This window comes from Desmodus rotundus, chromosome 3, assembly GCF_022682495.2.
Source record: "Desmodus rotundus isolate HL8 chromosome 3, HLdesRot8A.1, whole genome shotgun sequence".
Classification (NCBI taxonomy): domain Eukaryota; kingdom Metazoa; phylum Chordata; class Mammalia; order Chiroptera; family Phyllostomidae; genus Desmodus; species Desmodus rotundus.
Window position 1 is genome coordinate 176,889,380 of NC_071389.1, and position 17,678 is coordinate 176,907,057.

Sequence of the window (17,678 nt, forward strand, 5' to 3'; positions counted from 1 at the left end):
TTCTTTACCTCCCTTTCTCAGCCCTTTCTCTTTCTCCCTCCCTTTCCCTCTCTCTAAAAATAAATAAATATAATCTTTTATATATATATTAATATTATAAATTAAATACTTTTTGACTTAAAAGTTTATTTTTTCTATTGGTTTTAAAAGAAATTAAAACCGCTTTGGTGGGCCTGTAAAAGTATGGTGGGCGCTAAACACTGTCACTGCCGCGCCTGGTTGGATTAGGGAAGAGCGTGAGGACCGTGGTGAAGCCTCCCACAGGCCAGCAACACTGGGCTCTGTGGGATGCGAGCATCTTAGGGTAGCGGTGGCTCCTGGACCAAAACTCGGGGACAAGAGTGCTGTGGAGAGGTCAAACAAAAATCAGTTATGAATCAGCTTCTGCTCAAAATCCTCCTAGAAATTGAATACCCTCTAGTCTGTTTGGGAGAAAGTTCACTTATAACAAAATGCTGTATATTCATCAAGAAGGAACCAGTGCAAATTTTATCACTTAGAAAATTATCTTCAACCGTAATTTATCGTTAGCTATGAATTGTAATGTGTTTTGAATATGTATGTTCTAGTGAAGAAAAGACATTTAAGAGCCTGTGGAGGTGAGAGGTCAGGTTCAATGTAGATCGACCTTTCCTCTCTGCTTCAGTTTCTCCCCAGTAAAGGTCCCACGAAGAGTTTGCTTTCGTGGCGTGGTGTACAGTGGTCTGATTTTTCCCTCCGGGTCACTCAGAACCACTAGGCCTGCAATTTCACGGGGGACACCCACCTGGTGGGGGCCTGATCGTGCCTTTTCCAGCTGCTCTCCCTCTGCTTTGCACCTTCCTCCCCCTACCTCCACCCTTGGTCCTTTTCTTCCTGACTCTGCTTTTTTTGTGTGTAAAGTCCCTAAACTCCATCATTGTTGTTGTTTTTTTCATTAAAACTACAGAAGTTCATCTTCACTCCTTCAGTGAGCCCTTCACGTCCATCCCTAGGCTTTCACCAGACCTGGGCTGGAGGTTGGTATGGATGAAATCAGTGCTGAAAGGATTCTCTTAGGTAAATTCGGATTTGTTGGGTATTAGATGAGATGAAAACAAAGGTGAAGGTCATTGACTGAGTAGAGGTTGCAGGGAACAAGTACAAAGAGGAAAGTCCTAGCTGTGTCCCTCCTACCCCGTTCCCCTTGTAGGAGTGCTCCACTTTGATTACGGCCGGATGTAGGCCTGCTCTCATCTGGCTGTCTAACAGAAATCTGCTGGAGTCTCCTATACAAACTTACCACCCGGTGCCTTTTATTACAGGTGTCTGTGCCTCCCCCAGGGCTCTTAAGGACGGAGACAATATCTCAGTTGTCATTAAGCCTCCCCACGGTGTCTCTCCAGCTTCTGCCGCAGGACACACTCTATAAGCATTGACTGAATGAACAAATGAACAAGCACGTTTTATTCTCGTGGGTGTACTGGCATTGCTTCCCAGCACAACTGAAGCTAAGCTGTACGCACCTCCTCGTCTGTAAAACTGGCCCAGTTTCACATCTCCTGAAATCTCATTGTCATCCCAAGTCATTCCCTTCCTTACCGCTCGGACAGAGCTTTGCCAAGGCTTATCCTTCCCGTTGAATGTCTCTCCCAAGTACTTTGATCCACTCCACCGCTGCCACAACCCTGTAGGCTTTTGTTCCCTAACATCTGCAACAACCGTCAAGCTGGTTTTCCTGACTCCAGGTTCTTGCTGCTCAAAGTCATGCTATACTCCAACCCTTGATTCATTTACACAAACACGGATCTTCTCCTATTCCAATCACAGGGAATGTAACCTCACCTAAAACTGGACTCTGAATTTGAGTACACACCCAGAAGGGGGCTGAGTTCCTATGGTGTTGGTGGTATTTTAACAGTGGATTGTGATGGGTGACATTACGAAGGGCTAAGATGAACTAAGATGAACTTCTGTGGTTTTAATGAAAAAAACAACAATGATGGAGTTCAGGGACTTTACAAAAAAAAAGCAGAGTCAGGAAGAAAAGGACCAAGGGTGGAGGTAGGGGGAGGAAGGTGCAAAGCAGAGGGAGAACAGCTGGAAAAGGCACGATCAGGCCCCCACCAGGTGGGTGTCCTCCGTGAAATTGCAGGCCTAGTGGTTCTGAGTGACCCGGAGGGAAAAATCAGACCACTGCACACCACGCCACGAAAGCAAACTCTTCGTGGGACCTTTACTGGGGAGAAACTGAAGCAGAGAGGAAAGGTCGATCTACACTGAACCTGACCTGGGTCCCCTTCTCGGGCCCCTCCTCCCTAATTCCATCTACACAAAAAACTTCTCCCGGTTACAACTATTCGGGTAAGTTTGGCAACTGTATCCACACAAATGCTGGAACGAGCCTTGCTATGACTTCTCCTGTGTGTTTGGGAGGCAGAGGCCTTGGCTGTGACTCCTTGTTCAAGTTCTGGGCAAATCAGTTGGCAGGCCTGCCTGCACTCCCACCCCTGGGGTTACACTGGAAATATAAGATGGGATTAAACACCATTTTCTGCAGATGTGGCTTCCTGTAGACAAGCTTTACCTGTCCTTTCAAGACCACATCGGAGGGTCCCTGAAGTTCCTTCCAGGTCCCTAGAGGGGTCTTGCTTCATCAGCACGATTTCCCCTCCCGTAACAACTCTAAGGTTGCTAAGGGGTTATTTCCAGATCTTATCTTTGTTTTATTCCAGACCACAGCAGGATTTACCAGCGTTTGCCAGGAGCAAAAAGTTAACATCCACACCTCCTGTCAATTCAACAAGGAGAGATTTATTGCAATTAACTAAAAGGGCACTTGTTATGACAGGAATGCGTATGCCACAGCAAAAACAGGATTCCCGCTTGTGGCTGGCCTTTGCAAACAGTCAGGGTCTTGCCAACACAGCTTTTTTTTTTTTTTTTTTTTTTTTTTGGTTGCACACTCACTAACAGTGCAACACCAGGCCCAGGGATATGTCCAAGGTGGGGAGACTCAGAGGCTGCCACTCTGGGAGATCACCTCCAGGGCAGTAGCTCTTGACTGACCGTAGCAACCTCTACAGGCTCTTTGTTTGGATCACTGGAGCCCCTACCCTGCGTCTACCTTCCTTTTCCTCCTTACAAACAGACTTCCAGGTATATTGGGATCAGCCAATTCTCAGTTAAAAATTACTGTATTTCCCAGCCTATCTCACACAGTCACGATCAGTGACTTACTTACAAGGTGACGTTCCCTGGGGATTTGTGGGATAATTTTGCTTCCTAATATAGATGCTGCCCCTTGCCCTCCCTTTCTGCCTCTCTCCAGGTTTTGCGAAGACTAATTTAGCTAATTCTGAATTCCCTTTTGATTACTTCCCAGGTGGTAATTACATTAAACAATTTTGAAACTGCTGGAAATCTGATTTCTAGATAATAAGAGTATTCCCGTATATGAGTTGGTTGCTTTTAAAAAATTAAACTTACAGTTTGATACTGAATATTCTAAGTGAATTAATAAATACCTGCTCTTTTCCAACATTATCAATTTATACACAGGCAAACTTGAGATTAGGTGATTAATTACAGAGATCAAAAAGTTTGCCCTGACCCCTGTGGCTCAGTTGGCTGGGTGTTGTCCCACAAAGCCAAAGGTCGTCAGGGCACATGCCTGAGTTGTGGGTTTGGGCCCTGGTCAGGGCGTGCAAGAGAGGCAACCGGTAGATGTTTCTCACATTGATGCTTCTCTCCCTCTCTCTCTCTCTCTCTCTCTCTTCCCCTCTCTCTAAAAATGGATAAATAAAATCTTTTACTAAAATGTTTGAGGCATAGGCAATTCATTTTAATAAAGAGAAAACTAATTTTGCTGCAGTGAAAAAAACCCATGCAATTCAAAGATTGCTGCATTTAACTGTATCCCTATTTGTCTCTGCATAGTGTCTTAATCTCAATTTCTCAACTCCCTCTTTCTTCTCACACCAAGGTACTGAATGAGAACTATATCAAGTTGACTGTTTGACATATCTGGTTGAGAGTGGCTTCTACACCACGGTTCTCTTTTTTCTCCCAGTACACACTTGTGATTTTGACATTTACCATATTGGAAACGACAGGTGCCTGAGAGTAAATGCATCCAAGCAGTTAGAATCAGAATGTTTGCTAAGGATTTTTTTTACTAGAGCAGGATGTATTTTTATTGAATCTCCTTTATTGTGAAAGAAAATTATTGTAAAACCTAAAAACTACCAGAAGCACTTAAACCTTTAGTATAAACAAATTTATTTTTCAAAATTGGGACCGTTTTCAGAAGTACACTTGTGACCTAAGTACCCCTCTCCATTCTTCCCTTTACAACATACCATTTCAATCTGTTTGTTTATAGAACGTAGGCCTTAAGGAAAAGCCTTATTCACATTTCCACAAAAGAAATAAATAAATATTTGTCTCTAGGATTCATTGAACTGAACTTGACTATATCCTGATAGGAGCTCCAATCCTTATAACACACGTGTAGAGAATGGGTGGTCTTTCATTATCAACAAGTTTCTGGTAACACAGCTAAGCAGTTTATTAGATTATTCAAATGCATTTATTGAGCTCCTATTACGTGCACACTGTTGTTCCAAAGCAGACACTCTTCCTTAGACGTAAAGTGGGCAACTGAAAACTTCAGGAGGGTTAGGACTTTGACAGATTCACAATAGCCTAATGACAGGAAGTGTTCCCTGCTGTTGCAGGAAGTGCCCAGTTTATTTCAAGGGAACAGCTCAGGCATTGGAAGAAGATAATTCAAACTTAAGCATTAATAGAAGATGGAGTTAGGGAGTGGTTGTACCTTTGAGACAGAACACAAATGACAATGTGAAGTACATTCTGGTGAACTAAAATGCAAGCAAGTCTAGGAGATGACACATGTTTAAAAAGAAACCAGGACCAACCTGAAAATAAACCTGGATACAGATCGATTGAAATTTATAGGAAAAATTAAAATATAGAATCACTAACCACCTCCCCCCCGGCACTGAAATTATACTTCCTCAGACATACTGCCATCATTGGGAAGCATGGGAGAAAACGGAATAAATTAAAAGCATATTAAATAATTAAAAATACGGCTAAGTATTGTGTGTGGGGGCCCAAAGACTTTTCAACATGGTTTTCAACATTAAAGGGGTAGAACTGGAAATTAAAGAAGGCATATTGTCTTAGAAGGAGCTCACAGATTCTCACGGCTCCCTACATGTAAATGTGACACATCACCACCACAGCGCAGTCTACTTTGTCTGTCACCCGTAAGACACAACTTTGCAGGACATCAGGCTTCCCAGGTCTAAGTGCTCCCTTCACTTGGTGTTTTTCCCTGAAAAATAGTTCAGAACCCTGAGCTCAGAAGGTTCTGCTTTCAGGTCAAGTGTTATCTGCTGGCAAAGTACCTTCAGGTTAAATATGCCCGCATCACTTCCATATCCTGCAAGTCAAGCCTCCATTCCTAAGCTTAAACTCAGCTCCCATCTCTCTATTCACACCTTCTCACATTTCCCTCATGTGGGAAGGAGGGAGACTTATTCACGGAGAGCCCATGGCCAGCCTCAGAAAGTCAAACTCAACCTCTTCTCCTGAAAGGAGCCTCAGTAGTCTCCCATTCAGACACTTGCTATTCCTATTATTTTCTAAATGTGATGATTAAATAAAATTAGAAGCAAATAATAAACAGTAATTAAATAAAAAATTAAAATAAATTAAAAATACATGGTCTAGCAGTTTTCAGAGAAGTCAATAAAGGTCAATTTCCAATAAATTCACATTCTTTTCTGTACCAGTTTCTACAACAAGTGGACAACACTGCCCTCTAAAGGGCTTGTGTTGCATCTCTTAGTTAACATGGTGGGAAGCTGCACCGCCCCCCTGTGCCTTGGCCAGTGCCCACACATTCTTTTATTTCTGAGACACAGTCCATCCTTGACCTTCAGTCAATGACTCTGAAGACCATAGAGCCCCTAGAGAGGCCATAAGACTTTGTGAAAGCTCATTGAGGGGATCAGAAATGAATTATCTGTAGCAGTGGTTTTCTTTCGAATCTTAGTAGGCATCAGCATCCCCCTGCCGGCCTGTTTAAATACAGGTTGCTGGGCCCCACCTCCAGAGTTTCTGATTCTGTAAGCCAGGGGTTGGGTCCAAGAATTTGCCTTTCTAACCAGTTCCCCAGGGCTGCTGATGCTGCCAGTCCAAGGGCCGCTCTTTGTGAGCCAGACATTGTGCCAGGCACCAGGTACTTTATCTCACCTAAGACTCAAAACAGAGTAAGGTTTTAGCATCTCTCTTTTACCCACCAGGAAGCCAAGAGTAAGAGAGACTAAGTGGCCAAGACCACACAGTAGTGACAGAGTCTGTAATAAACCCAGGACTGTCTAACTCTCCAAGCCACTGCTTTCATTCCTACACTATGATGTCATTAAATGAAGCTGTAGTCACTTCATCTTCCTTGGCCTCGGCTTCTTCCTGCAAGAAGCACCACTTAGATGAATGGTTGGTTTCCCTTCTCAGAGCCTGGATATGAAGCCACCCAGGAAGGTCCACTCCATCCCCAGGCTGGGTCGGGGAGTGGGGGCGACGGCATGTCAGAGGGAGGGGCCTCTCTTGGGCCCTGAACCCTCCTACACTGTTCAGAGAGGGTCACTTTGCTCTGGATTCTGGAGGTCTTTGTTCTCAGAAACTCGGGAAAACAGGTTTTAAAGCTTCTGTCTCCTCCCACAGGCTTTCTGGGGAACCTCCAAACCCAGTAAGGCCTGGAGAGGACCCAGAGGGTGGCTAAGTCTGCACCCCCTCCAGCCTCAGCTCAAACCTCCAGGGCAGGGGCAGGGTCCACCCAACAACTGAAACAGGAGTGCCCAGTGACGGGAAGACTGAACGGTTTTGGTAAGGAAAAATGGTTTTCAGGTCCCATATTCTACTAGGATCACGCAAGTAAACAGTTCCCAGCACTCAGCCTCAGCAGGATGCCACAGTGACGGGAAAAGAAGAGCTGTGAGAACCCTCCACTTCAAGAACAGTTTTTCTCATGCTTTGCACTCAGCTCCTAACACGCTTGGTGTTTTCCTGAGGGAGCTACACATCTGGAGCATCCCACAGGAAGGGTTTCTGGCCTCGGTCATTAGGAAAAAGGATGTTCTCAGAAAAACAGCGCTGAGGGCTGGTCAGCAGAGATCTTGAGGTCGTGGCCACGTCTGGACTTCGTGCAGAGCTGGACTCTGGACTCCAGCTGCTCGCCGAGTTCGTCCAGAGCCCCCATGCAGGACTCCAGGCTCTCGGCCAGTTTCTGAATCTTGGCCTTCAGCACGGCCTGGCTGACCTTGGTGGCCCCCTCGGCCCGCCTGGGGATGAGGAAGCCACGCGAGCCGAAGAAAACGATGAAGTAGACGGAGTTGTACAGGGCCAGGGACGCGTTCCTCCCGCTCTGCAGCAGCTGGCGGTCGCCGCGGCCCTGCCAGCGGCAGAAGAACTCGAGGCAGCTCAGGATCTCGCGCACCTGGTCCTGGCAGGCGGCCGCGATCTCCTGCACCCTCCGCACCTCCCGGGAGTTGCAGAAGATCAGGGAGAGGTCAGACGCGATGGTGACGGCCCCGCCGGCGGTGGCCACCCCCAGCCCCACGGCCGACGCCACGAGCGAGACCCCCAGGGTGACGGGACTGAGCGAGAGCCCCACGATGGCGGCCACGGCGCCCGCGGCGCTCAGCGAGCAGCCCGCCACGTTGGCCGCGAGGGCGCGTCTGCGGAGGCGCTCGAGGCGCCGGGCCGCCTCGCGCAGGCGCAGCAGCTGGCCGTGCAGGCGGCCGCGGCGGTCCAGCAGCAGCCCCTGGAAACGCCGCAGCGCGGCGGCGCCCTGCGGGTCCCAGGGCGCCGGCCCCTCCATGTCCTGCGGGCACAGAGACACGCGGTTATTCCGGAGTGTCCGTGACTAACAGCGGCTCCCAGTCGCGGTTCCCACAGGCAAAGGGCAGTCGGCAAAAGTTAAACAGAGCAGCTACCGCCTCGCCAAGGGCAGCGGGTCACTTTCCAATGAGTCATGTGTCAAGTTCTCAAAGATCAGTTCTGTGCTCGGGGACAGGACCCACGAATTCTCAGAACCTTGAACCCGCATATGCTTTCTCTCCCAGGGAGCGCTAAGGAGGGACTTTATTAACTATTTGTTATATAAGATGTAAACTCAGCGAGGACGGAAGGGGGCTTCTAACACCTGCAACACTCAGGTCTCTGCTCTGTTTGGAAGATAATACTTTATAAGCGGGAGGCTGTACCTGTGTACAAAGTCCCTTTGTTACAGGAAGACTTGGATTCTAGGAGTTTGGTAATACAGTCCCCACCCCCCTCTCTGATGAGTGAAAAAAGCAAGTCACCAAAAACTAAAAAATGATTGTCTATCCAATGCAAGAAACGAATCTTTCTAAGTTAGATGCTTGCCTCCAGCAGCTCTTCTGCTTGTTACTCTTCCAGGCTCTTATCTTAGAGCGAAAACCATATCTTGTCTGAGAATGAAGCCTAACATACGGTTTTCGCTGTTTATTCTAACTAGAGGCCATCAGGTCTCCCTCTTTGATGGATGCTTAATTAAAACTAAATTAAATTAACACCACTATATCTTTTTTATTATTAAAGCTTCCTTTTCAAAATGAATAACGGTTGAATTATAATAAAGTCACCCCAATTTTCTGTTTAAAAACTCACTGAGGGCAAACCTTGTACCAAGTTGCACGTGACTAACAAAGAGACAGAACTGTACACCCCGGGGGTGAAAGCACATCCTTCCCAGCTGCCAGAAATGCCCACCTTCATATCCACTGCGCTCACCATTATTAGGAACTCCTTAAAAGTGGCAAATAAGCCATAGAAATAGAGCATTTCGATCCTGTGATATATCAGGGCAGAAATCATTATTCTCATCTGAACGATGAGGAAATTGACAGACGGGCTTTAGATGCAGCCAGTTCTTCACAGAGCCAAGTCTAGAATCTTGGTCTCCCGACTCCTCCTAAGTCTCAATTTTGCTTGCATGCCTCCATACTTCCACCCACCAGTGCTAAGTTTCCAAGTAAAGACGTCTCTTAGCAAAATGAGGAAAAGTCACTCAAAAAATATAATGGACCAGGGATATAACTCCAGTATTACAAGTCCAACGGCAAGTTTTCAGACTGCATCCCTCTAGGCTCCCCACTTACCATTCACCTCTGGCTACCTCCAGGAAAGAAAAATCTGAGGCTGTTTCTGGATGAGCATGCTTTATAGTTCCAGGCAACCAATGACTGTCCTGGGAAAGCTTTGTCTCATTCTGAGAATTTGCCCTTTCCTGTCCTGGCCCCTGCTGCCTTCATCCAGAAGGATGTGACATGGTGGAAAATGACCTTCCAGGCGCACAGCACATCCCGTATTTAGGAAATGAACATTGTGTGTTCGCTCTCACCCAAGTGCAGGAAAAGAACAGCAGGCTGTTCCCCCAACTTGAAACAAGTGTTGTCATTCTCCCAGGAGGGTATAACCTGCCTTTCCTTTCCTGAGAATAGCCAATGACGTTATCTAGGAAGACATCAAACACATCCCAGGCCGACCAATTATAGTGTTTCTTGTGAGGCCACAATTATGAAATCATTTTTTAAAAAGAAAAGGGGAGGGGGGAACTCATGTTTGATATAGCCACTTATAGCTCACGCTTGCATTTGAAAAAGCATTGTGAATCTGTGAGTGGTTGAAACACATGATCCAATTAGCATGAAGCCTTAAAAAATAAAGCTGTAAGGCCACACCCACAGGAAGTGCTGCGTGCAGTTTGGGGCATCTCCAGCTGCGGAGAAGATACTGGAGGTCTCAGGAAGGGCACATCGCAGGCCAAATGCGTCAGAAAAATCTGTGGGGTCAGGCTGCACAAGGAGCTAATTATATACTCTCAGCAGCAGGGATTCCGCTTCCCAGGTTTTCATTTGAAGTAGCAATTGTAGTTCATGCAATAAATGAATGGATTCTATCCCCAGGTGAGTGAAGCACGGCTCGAAGGGCAGTTATGTGAGTAACTCAGGAGGGCAAAAGCAAGTATAGTATCTGTGGGTGCTTTCAGCCCCGACCGCAGGGCCCCCAAAGCATCATCTTTCTCCTAACCCTCACCTTGAAATAACGAAGGCCAAATTTGCTTCTCCCTTAAATTATTATCGTCTCAACTCTCTGATTCATCTGGAATGCCTTAACAGCCATATCTTTCTGGAACAAAATTAAATTTTCCACCTTTACAACTATAGTTTGTATTTATCAACACAACACCATTTGCTACTACTCACCACCACAAATCTTTTGAACTCGATTTTCTAAATCTGATCCATCTCCAAGTATTCCGGAGATCCTCAAAGGATAAATATAACTTCATCAAGATGCCTTTCAGTACACACCTGCGCCACTGAGAAAAGAGGTGGGGAAATATGTCCCCATAGACATTAATACTCTAAATGGAATGTAAGCCAGGGTGAACTGAGGGTGGGGATGCAGTGGGCAAAAAGGGGCAGTACTCGGATTCTTCAGTTCCCAAATGCTCCTCCAGCTTCCCTGGGCACTCGTGTGTGTGTGTGTGTGTGTGTGTGTGTGTGTGTGTGTGTGTGTGCGCGCGCTGGGTTTAGATGAACACAATTCAATCTTTACTTCGTGGATGAGGAATTACGATGGGACCCAGACAGAGTCATCGTCTTCAGAGCATCGGTAATCGTAGTACGGAACTAGTATAGGGGGACTTCAGCCCATATACGGAGGAATTTGTTTTTCTCTGTGTTGTAAACCCATTGTTCCATATCTGTGTCTCTATGGAGGCAAAACAATCCAGTCATTTGACAGTGTGAGCTAGCTGAAGTTTTACCGCCTGCAAAAATCTGGTACTTGCTATTTTTTACAAGAACAGACACTTGAATGTAACACTTTTGATTCAGCACTTATTTACTTTCAGACATTTAAGCACTATAAGAAATTTAAGGAATAATGATCATTTAATCAACAGTTTTATGTGGGCAGTCACCCTGCCCCCCCCCAAAAAAAATCTGTGGACTGCATCCTCAAATTTCTTTTTTTTTAAAGTTGAATTTATTAGGTGACATGTTAATAAAATTATATAGGTCTCAAGTATACAAGTCTACAATGCATCGTCTGTATATTGTATTGTGTGTTTACCACCCGATCAAACTTCTTTTTAAATTGTTTTTGGGTACTTAATAAGACATCACCCCAGAGTCTGCATTGAAAAACATGTTGACCCTCAGATTAACCTTCAAATCTATGAAATCCATGACATACCGAATCCATACCAATCACAGTACTAGCTGGAATTCTGAATCCTGGATCCACAGGAAATACAGTGCAAGAAAGAAGAGAGGAAGAGGGCTTTTTAAGCACAGAGATCTCTAAACTCCAGCCCTGGGGAGTCTGAATCAGGAGGCCCAGAGTGGTACCTGGGCAAGTGTGGATGACTCTGACCTGCAGACAGGGCTGTGATGTGAAACTCTGCTCCAGAAGCTGTGGACCTTCCGACCACTGGGTACATGGCAGCAAAAACGGTAGCGCTAAGAGCGAGCAGGTTATTACTTAGGTGTTTATTAACAACCCATTCGTTTTGGGCCCCTAGTTAAAACTATCACATCTTAAAGATAAAGCGATAATTGTAATCACGGCCTCCCAGAGATCTAGAGAAGACCGGGCATGTCTATTTGTTGAGGCTGTGCGTATATTATAAAAAATAATAAAGAAATTATGAAATGAGATAAAAATTGTGGTTCATTTTTTAATTACAATGTAATATATCTTGCAATGTCAATATTTTGCTATTCACAAGATGATCACAGGATTATGAAACAGTAATCCCAATGTACCACAGTGCTAATGGGACACAGCTTTAGGGTTATATGATGATGATGGCCTTTTTATTTTAATTTTTATCAGCATAGCTCAGTGACTACACATAAGACCCCTGTTGGAGACAACATCAAAAGTACAAAATCAAGACAACTTGTCCATGTGAGGTTTAGGCTAAAGGTCCTTCAGACTTACTTTTGTAATAGGTCCTAATATGTACAGTCAACTCAAATAAAAGTGAGTTAAAATAACACACGTCCACCTGAGGATTCTGCCCACAGTTTTTGTCAGTTTCATGAGATTGTAAATGCTCTTGCACATTGTTAAGCTCTCAAAGTTCTCATCGAATAAAACTAAAGAAAGGTATTTTGTTCTCTTAAAGAAGTGTCATTATTTTTGCAATAATTTAATGAGAATTTAGCATGAAATTATCTCTTGGCATATACAACCAAGTAGGGAAGTGAGAGCCCTTAATCTGCGGAGGACCTCCAGGGTGCCTACGTGGCATGACGTCTCAGCTGGGATTGTCACGAGCTCATGGACTATGCAGGAAAAAAAGGCCCAGTGAACGCTGAACTCCAGCTGTTTTCTTCTCTTCGAATCAGCCTATGACCTTTGTTAGTGCACACACATATCCTTAACCACCAGTGTTTAAACACTGCTCTGTGTTCTTTTTCCTGCTTAACGTTCCTGCAGATACACACTTCTCTATGTTGACAGTCCTCACCTCTTGTCATTGTGAATAGCTATGTAATAATCCCATTGTTTGTTTAGTCACTTCCCTATTAGACACTTGGATTTCTTCCAGTTTTTTATAGGAACTATTATAACTACAGTTGCCATGGGAACATCTATGGGAACTTCTCCCCTTTGGGTTATTTCTTTAGGGAATACAAACAGGAAAAATACCAGGTGAAGGAGAATGAATGTTTTCACGGTTTTTGTTCCATGTTGCTATATTGCTTTCCAGAAGAACCAATTTGTAATGCCATTAGCTTTGTAAGAATCCCAAGCTGCAGGCTATGGGACTACTCACAGTATCCCTGTCCTCCAGGTGATGCCAATGCATTGGAGAGACAGATACCGAACAAATCATTCCAGCTGAATGTGGAAAGTGCCAGAGGTGTGTGCACCAAAGCAGCTCAGGGCGAGTGCATGCCAGTGAAGGACTAGGGAGGAAGACTTTCTGAAAGCACTGATATTGAACTGAACCTTGAGAACCAAACAGAAATTATTTGGACAAAAATTAGAAGAGAGGGAAAGACACGCTAAGGGTACAGAGTGAAAAATCATGGTGAAGTGATCAGGATGCATCGGTACTTTAGAGTTGCTGGCCATAAAGTGGGGAGCTGGGAGTGGCCAGGGATGAGGCTGGAGGAATATGGAGGAGGCAGGTCATCGTGGCTCTCAAATGCCATGTAGGGACAAGAGAGCCATCTGTGGCCTTGCACGGGTAGGTTTGACATCACTGACAGTTGTGTAGAAGGATGGATTTCAAGAATGCACAGCTCAAAGCCAGAGAAGTTAGTAGGCTGAAGAAGCAAATGAACTTATCATAGATTTGAACAGTGTTGGTGGAAGAATGCAGTGGATAAAGTAAAATATATATATATATATTGGCAGCAAAATTGGCAAATCCTACTTAAAGCTTCTGTTCAGACATGGTACTCATCAATTCCACTTACATTCTATTGGCCAATCAAGCCACATGGCCAAGCCAGCATCAGTGGGATAAAGAAGTATACACCTTCCATAGTGAAAGGCAAGGAGTAGAAATGCAAACTGTCAGACCATCTGCCAGTGCTTTCTTGTAAAGGACATATTACAAGATTAACTGTGACTCTACCAACTACCTCATGTACTCTCTTTCCCCACAGTTATTTCTTTGGAACTGCAATCTCCATAGAGAAATAGCAAGACTCTCACTCTGGCTACTATAAGCAAACTACTGCTATGAGTCTGGGGAAACATGTTTGATAATGGGAAGGGAGCAAGGAGCTCTGGAGAATGGAAGCTAGAAGGATAGCATCTGTTTTGTGGTTGGAAGAGCTGGTTTGGATGGCACTGACCAGCCACTGTTCTTTCGTGTCCTTGCAAGAGCTTAAGAATCAAAGTTCTAAGAGTAACCAGTGGGTTGGCTGAGTTTAGGCCAAGTACGCATCTCCTGGCTGTACTGGGTAACAAGAGGAAGGGTGAATAACTTTCAGCTTCCAAATGAAAGATGGAAACAGAACTTAACCCTCCCATCAACACTACATACAGTCAGGGAGAAGAAATTTCACACTAGGAAATTATGGTGGGAATAGTATATTAGGGAGAGGAAAACTGATGCTTAGGGGAGAAAAAGAAAAAGAAACTATCCCCAATAAACTTTAAAATCTAATTTGATCCACCTGGAGTTTAGTACGGTGCATGGTGGGAGTTAAGCTAATTCTTCTTTAGATCAATCACTTTCATAAAATATGCTTTTTTTAGATGTGTTATTGCTGCCTTTGTCATATTGATTTATTATTATCATTTACATCTACTTCTAGAAGCTCTATTCTATTTCACTGATTGATTTATCTGTTTTTTATTCAGTATAATATAATTTTGAAAATCATTGCTTCATTATAGGATTTTTATTTTCAAAGGGTGAATCTATCATCATTGCCCTTTCCTGGGAAAAAAAAGTATAATCTTATTTGCTTATTCTGTTGGACCAAGATGATGCTGGGAACTCCTCAATTACCCCAGTCTTTTTAATGTGATGAACAGAAGCCAATTTAAGTTTGTTTCACTTCCTCCTCCACAGGTGTGCACACCTGCACAGAACACCTGGCATCATGTGGGTGAAACACATCATTATCATTAATATAGAAATGTTGCCCCATGGGCCCTGTTACAATACATCTTCTTTACCACGTGCCTCTTCCTCTGGTGCCAAGAAGACTGCAGCTAGGTCCACACCCCTCCAGTAGCCATAAGGATTCTTTAATCTACCAGGACACCAGGAAACTATTACCTTTGTCTCTCCCTTTCCCAGGCTTAGTCATTCTCTCTCAAGTTCTCAGACACACACAACACTCACGGCAACCTGGATTATAACATCTGCTTGTTTTGTGCATACGGAGCCATAATAAATCTTAAGCTCTCCCTCACCTTTTACACAACTTGAATGGTTTCATTTTTAGTGTGTCTCTTATAGGCAAGAGAAAGTTGAATATTGGCTCTTTGTTTTTTAACTTTGCTTAAAGTCTATGTTTTAATAGAAGAATTCAGTCATTTCACATTAAACATTATAGTGAAGCAAGAATGTATCTTTCAATGCCCTGAAAGGTGATTGTTATTGTCCTAGTTATTTGCTTTAAAAAAAAAAAAAGTTTCTTCAGCGGCTTTTCAACTCAAGCTGCTTTTGAATTAGGGGAGAAAATAACTCTTGTAATCCACGTTTCCCCTTAAAAATTTAGCAGCTTAAAATATTTATGCCTTTACTTTTTATGTTAAAAAAGCTTAAATGTTTGTCGTTTAAAAGTTAAAAAGTTTGAAAAAGTGGGAAAGCAGAGTCTATGTGGTAGACCTCTGTGCACAGTGTGAGAATATGGGGCTGAGTCCTGATTCTGTGGCTCCCGTGTGACTTTGAGTAAATCACTTAACCTCCCTGAGCCTAAGTTGCCCGTACAGGGTTTTCTTGATTAAAGTACTAAACAAACGTGCAATCCTTTTGAAACCTATAAAATGTGATACAAATATAACTTATTAGGACCTTTTTACAAGCCAGCGACTATTTGTGATTTCTGATTATCTGCAGCCTTTTTCAATAGTTTAACATTGCCCTGGATGGTGCGGCTCAGTGGATTGAGTGCCAGCCTGCTAACCCAAAGGTCTCCAGTTCAATTCCCAGTTAGGGTATGTGCCTGGGCTGCAGGCCAGGTCCCCAACTGGGGGCCTGCGAGAGGCATCTCTCCACGTCGATGTATCTCTTCTCTTTCTCCCACCCTTCCCCTTGCTCTAAAAATAAATAAATAATATCTTAAAAAACAAAAAAAAGTTAACATTTGTATTTTATTATTCTGATAGTTATTATTTGATTTACTAGCTGATTTTATTTTATATCAGTGTGTACCATTGCCTTTCTGTGGCTCCCTCAGAAATACTTTTTACTTTCAACTTGGAGCAATTCAAAAGTTATTTTTAGTTTATCAATTTATAATGTTCTCTGCCCTTTATCCTTTTATTTTTATTTTTTATTGTTAACATTATTACAGATGTCCCCCATTTCCCGCCCCCCAGCTGCCTCTTTTTAGCTGTAGAAGGTAACTTGGAGGCATACACCCTGCCCTGGATCTAACAATACCTCTTTATCTCCAACCCGAGGATTCCAGGGTCTGTGTCGGTACCACACTGCATGATCCTGCTCCACTGACCACAGCCAGCTGGACCAGAGGTAGACATCTGAACCAAACTTGGCCAATCAGATTCTTCCTTCTGAGATTTTTTTAAAAGGTATTTATTTATGTATTTATGTATGTGTGTATGTACTTTTAGAGAGAGGCGAAGGGAGGGAGAAAGAGAAGGAAACATCATTGTGTTATTGCCACTCATACGCCCCCTACTGGGGACCTGACCCACAACCCAGGCATATGCCCTGACTGGGAATCAAACCTGCGACCCTTTGGTTTGCAGGCCACATTCAATCCACTGAGCCACACCAGCCAGGGCAGATTCTTCCTTCTAAGATTTTGAAATTTGGACCCGGGGAGAGCTGAGTTAGTCTTAGTGGCTGAAACCTAAATATGGAACTAAAAATCTCTGGGTTTATAGGTTACTATAATACTGAAGTTTATAGTTAGCTATATATTCTTACATAATGTTTATGATTATACATTTTGCCCATTATGTGCCCCAAAGAGCAGAGAAAATTTGTTTGTTGAGAAAAATAAAGAGAAAAGAACCTGAGAAGCAAAAAGAGTCTTAATTGTTATATCTTGCCATCCTTCTGTTCTAAAAAATTCTTGATTTTTTTAACTCCCTTTTTATTCCTTGAGTGATCTTGATTTGACTTCTTATCTTTGCAACAAAGAAACCTAACCAACACTGTAGTGTATCAGATTTACTCTTTGCCTCTAATGTTAAAAGAATTAACACAGATATTTGGAGGTGTTTATCCAGTGCCCTTAAGTGAATCAACTGTTTAATAACCATTTACGGGTTCCTCCTACCTTTGTCTTCACCTTGGGTGTAACAATGCTTTCTTTCATGACAAATATAGTTTATCTTTATTTTTCTAACACCAAAAGAGATAATCCTTGTATAAAACAAATTTATATAATATAAAAATGTAGAGAGTTAAAAATGAAAGTTTTCTCTCTGTTTTCACCCTCTAGAAGTAATACTCAGGTTTACACTATAGTTTGCTATATGTTCTTACATAATCTTCATGATTATACAAATATGTGATTGTGATTTTGTTTTACAAAAATAGCATACTGTTGCATATACAGGGTCCAGCAGAAGTAACACCTACTTGAGTGTGCTTGGTAGGGTAACAACATGGGTGTAATAATTGACAGTTTTAATTTGAACACTTCACCTAAAATGTCATATGGTGTGCTTGAGTGTGATATTGTTATGTTACAGAATTACATGCTTATGATTTTGTAATAAAAGATTTTGTAATAAAAAGGGGGCATTATTTGTGCCAGACCCTGTATTGCTATGCAACTTTTCTTGTCCACTTAAAAACATAACATAAACACTGTCATTCCCTATCCCCACAGATCATTTTTGCCCTTTCTCTCTGGCCTGCTCTGTGCCCCAGCAGGCTGCTTCGGATGGAGTTCAGCCATTGGGAGGAGATCAGAGCA

General features: G+C 43.4%; 2 protein-coding genes across 2 annotated transcripts in view; both read right to left on the reverse strand.

Moving 5' to 3' along the window:
• DDX47 (DEAD-box helicase 47) overlaps positions 1–17,678 on the reverse strand; it is a 41,362-nt gene that overhangs the window by 13,409 nt on the left and 10,275 nt on the right. The gene's annotated exons all lie outside the window — the stretch shown is intronic.
• APOLD1 (apolipoprotein L domain containing 1) lies at positions 4,165–9,384 on the reverse strand. The gene is made up of 2 exons (XM_024575785.4): positions 9,174–9,384; positions 4,165–7,873 (listed from the first exon to the last, which is right to left on the reverse strand). The coding sequence occupies exons 1-2, from the start codon at positions 9,174–9,176 to the stop codon at positions 7,130–7,132; spliced, it is 747 nt and encodes a 248-aa protein (XP_024431553.3). The 5' UTR covers positions 9,177–9,384; the 3' UTR covers positions 4,165–7,129.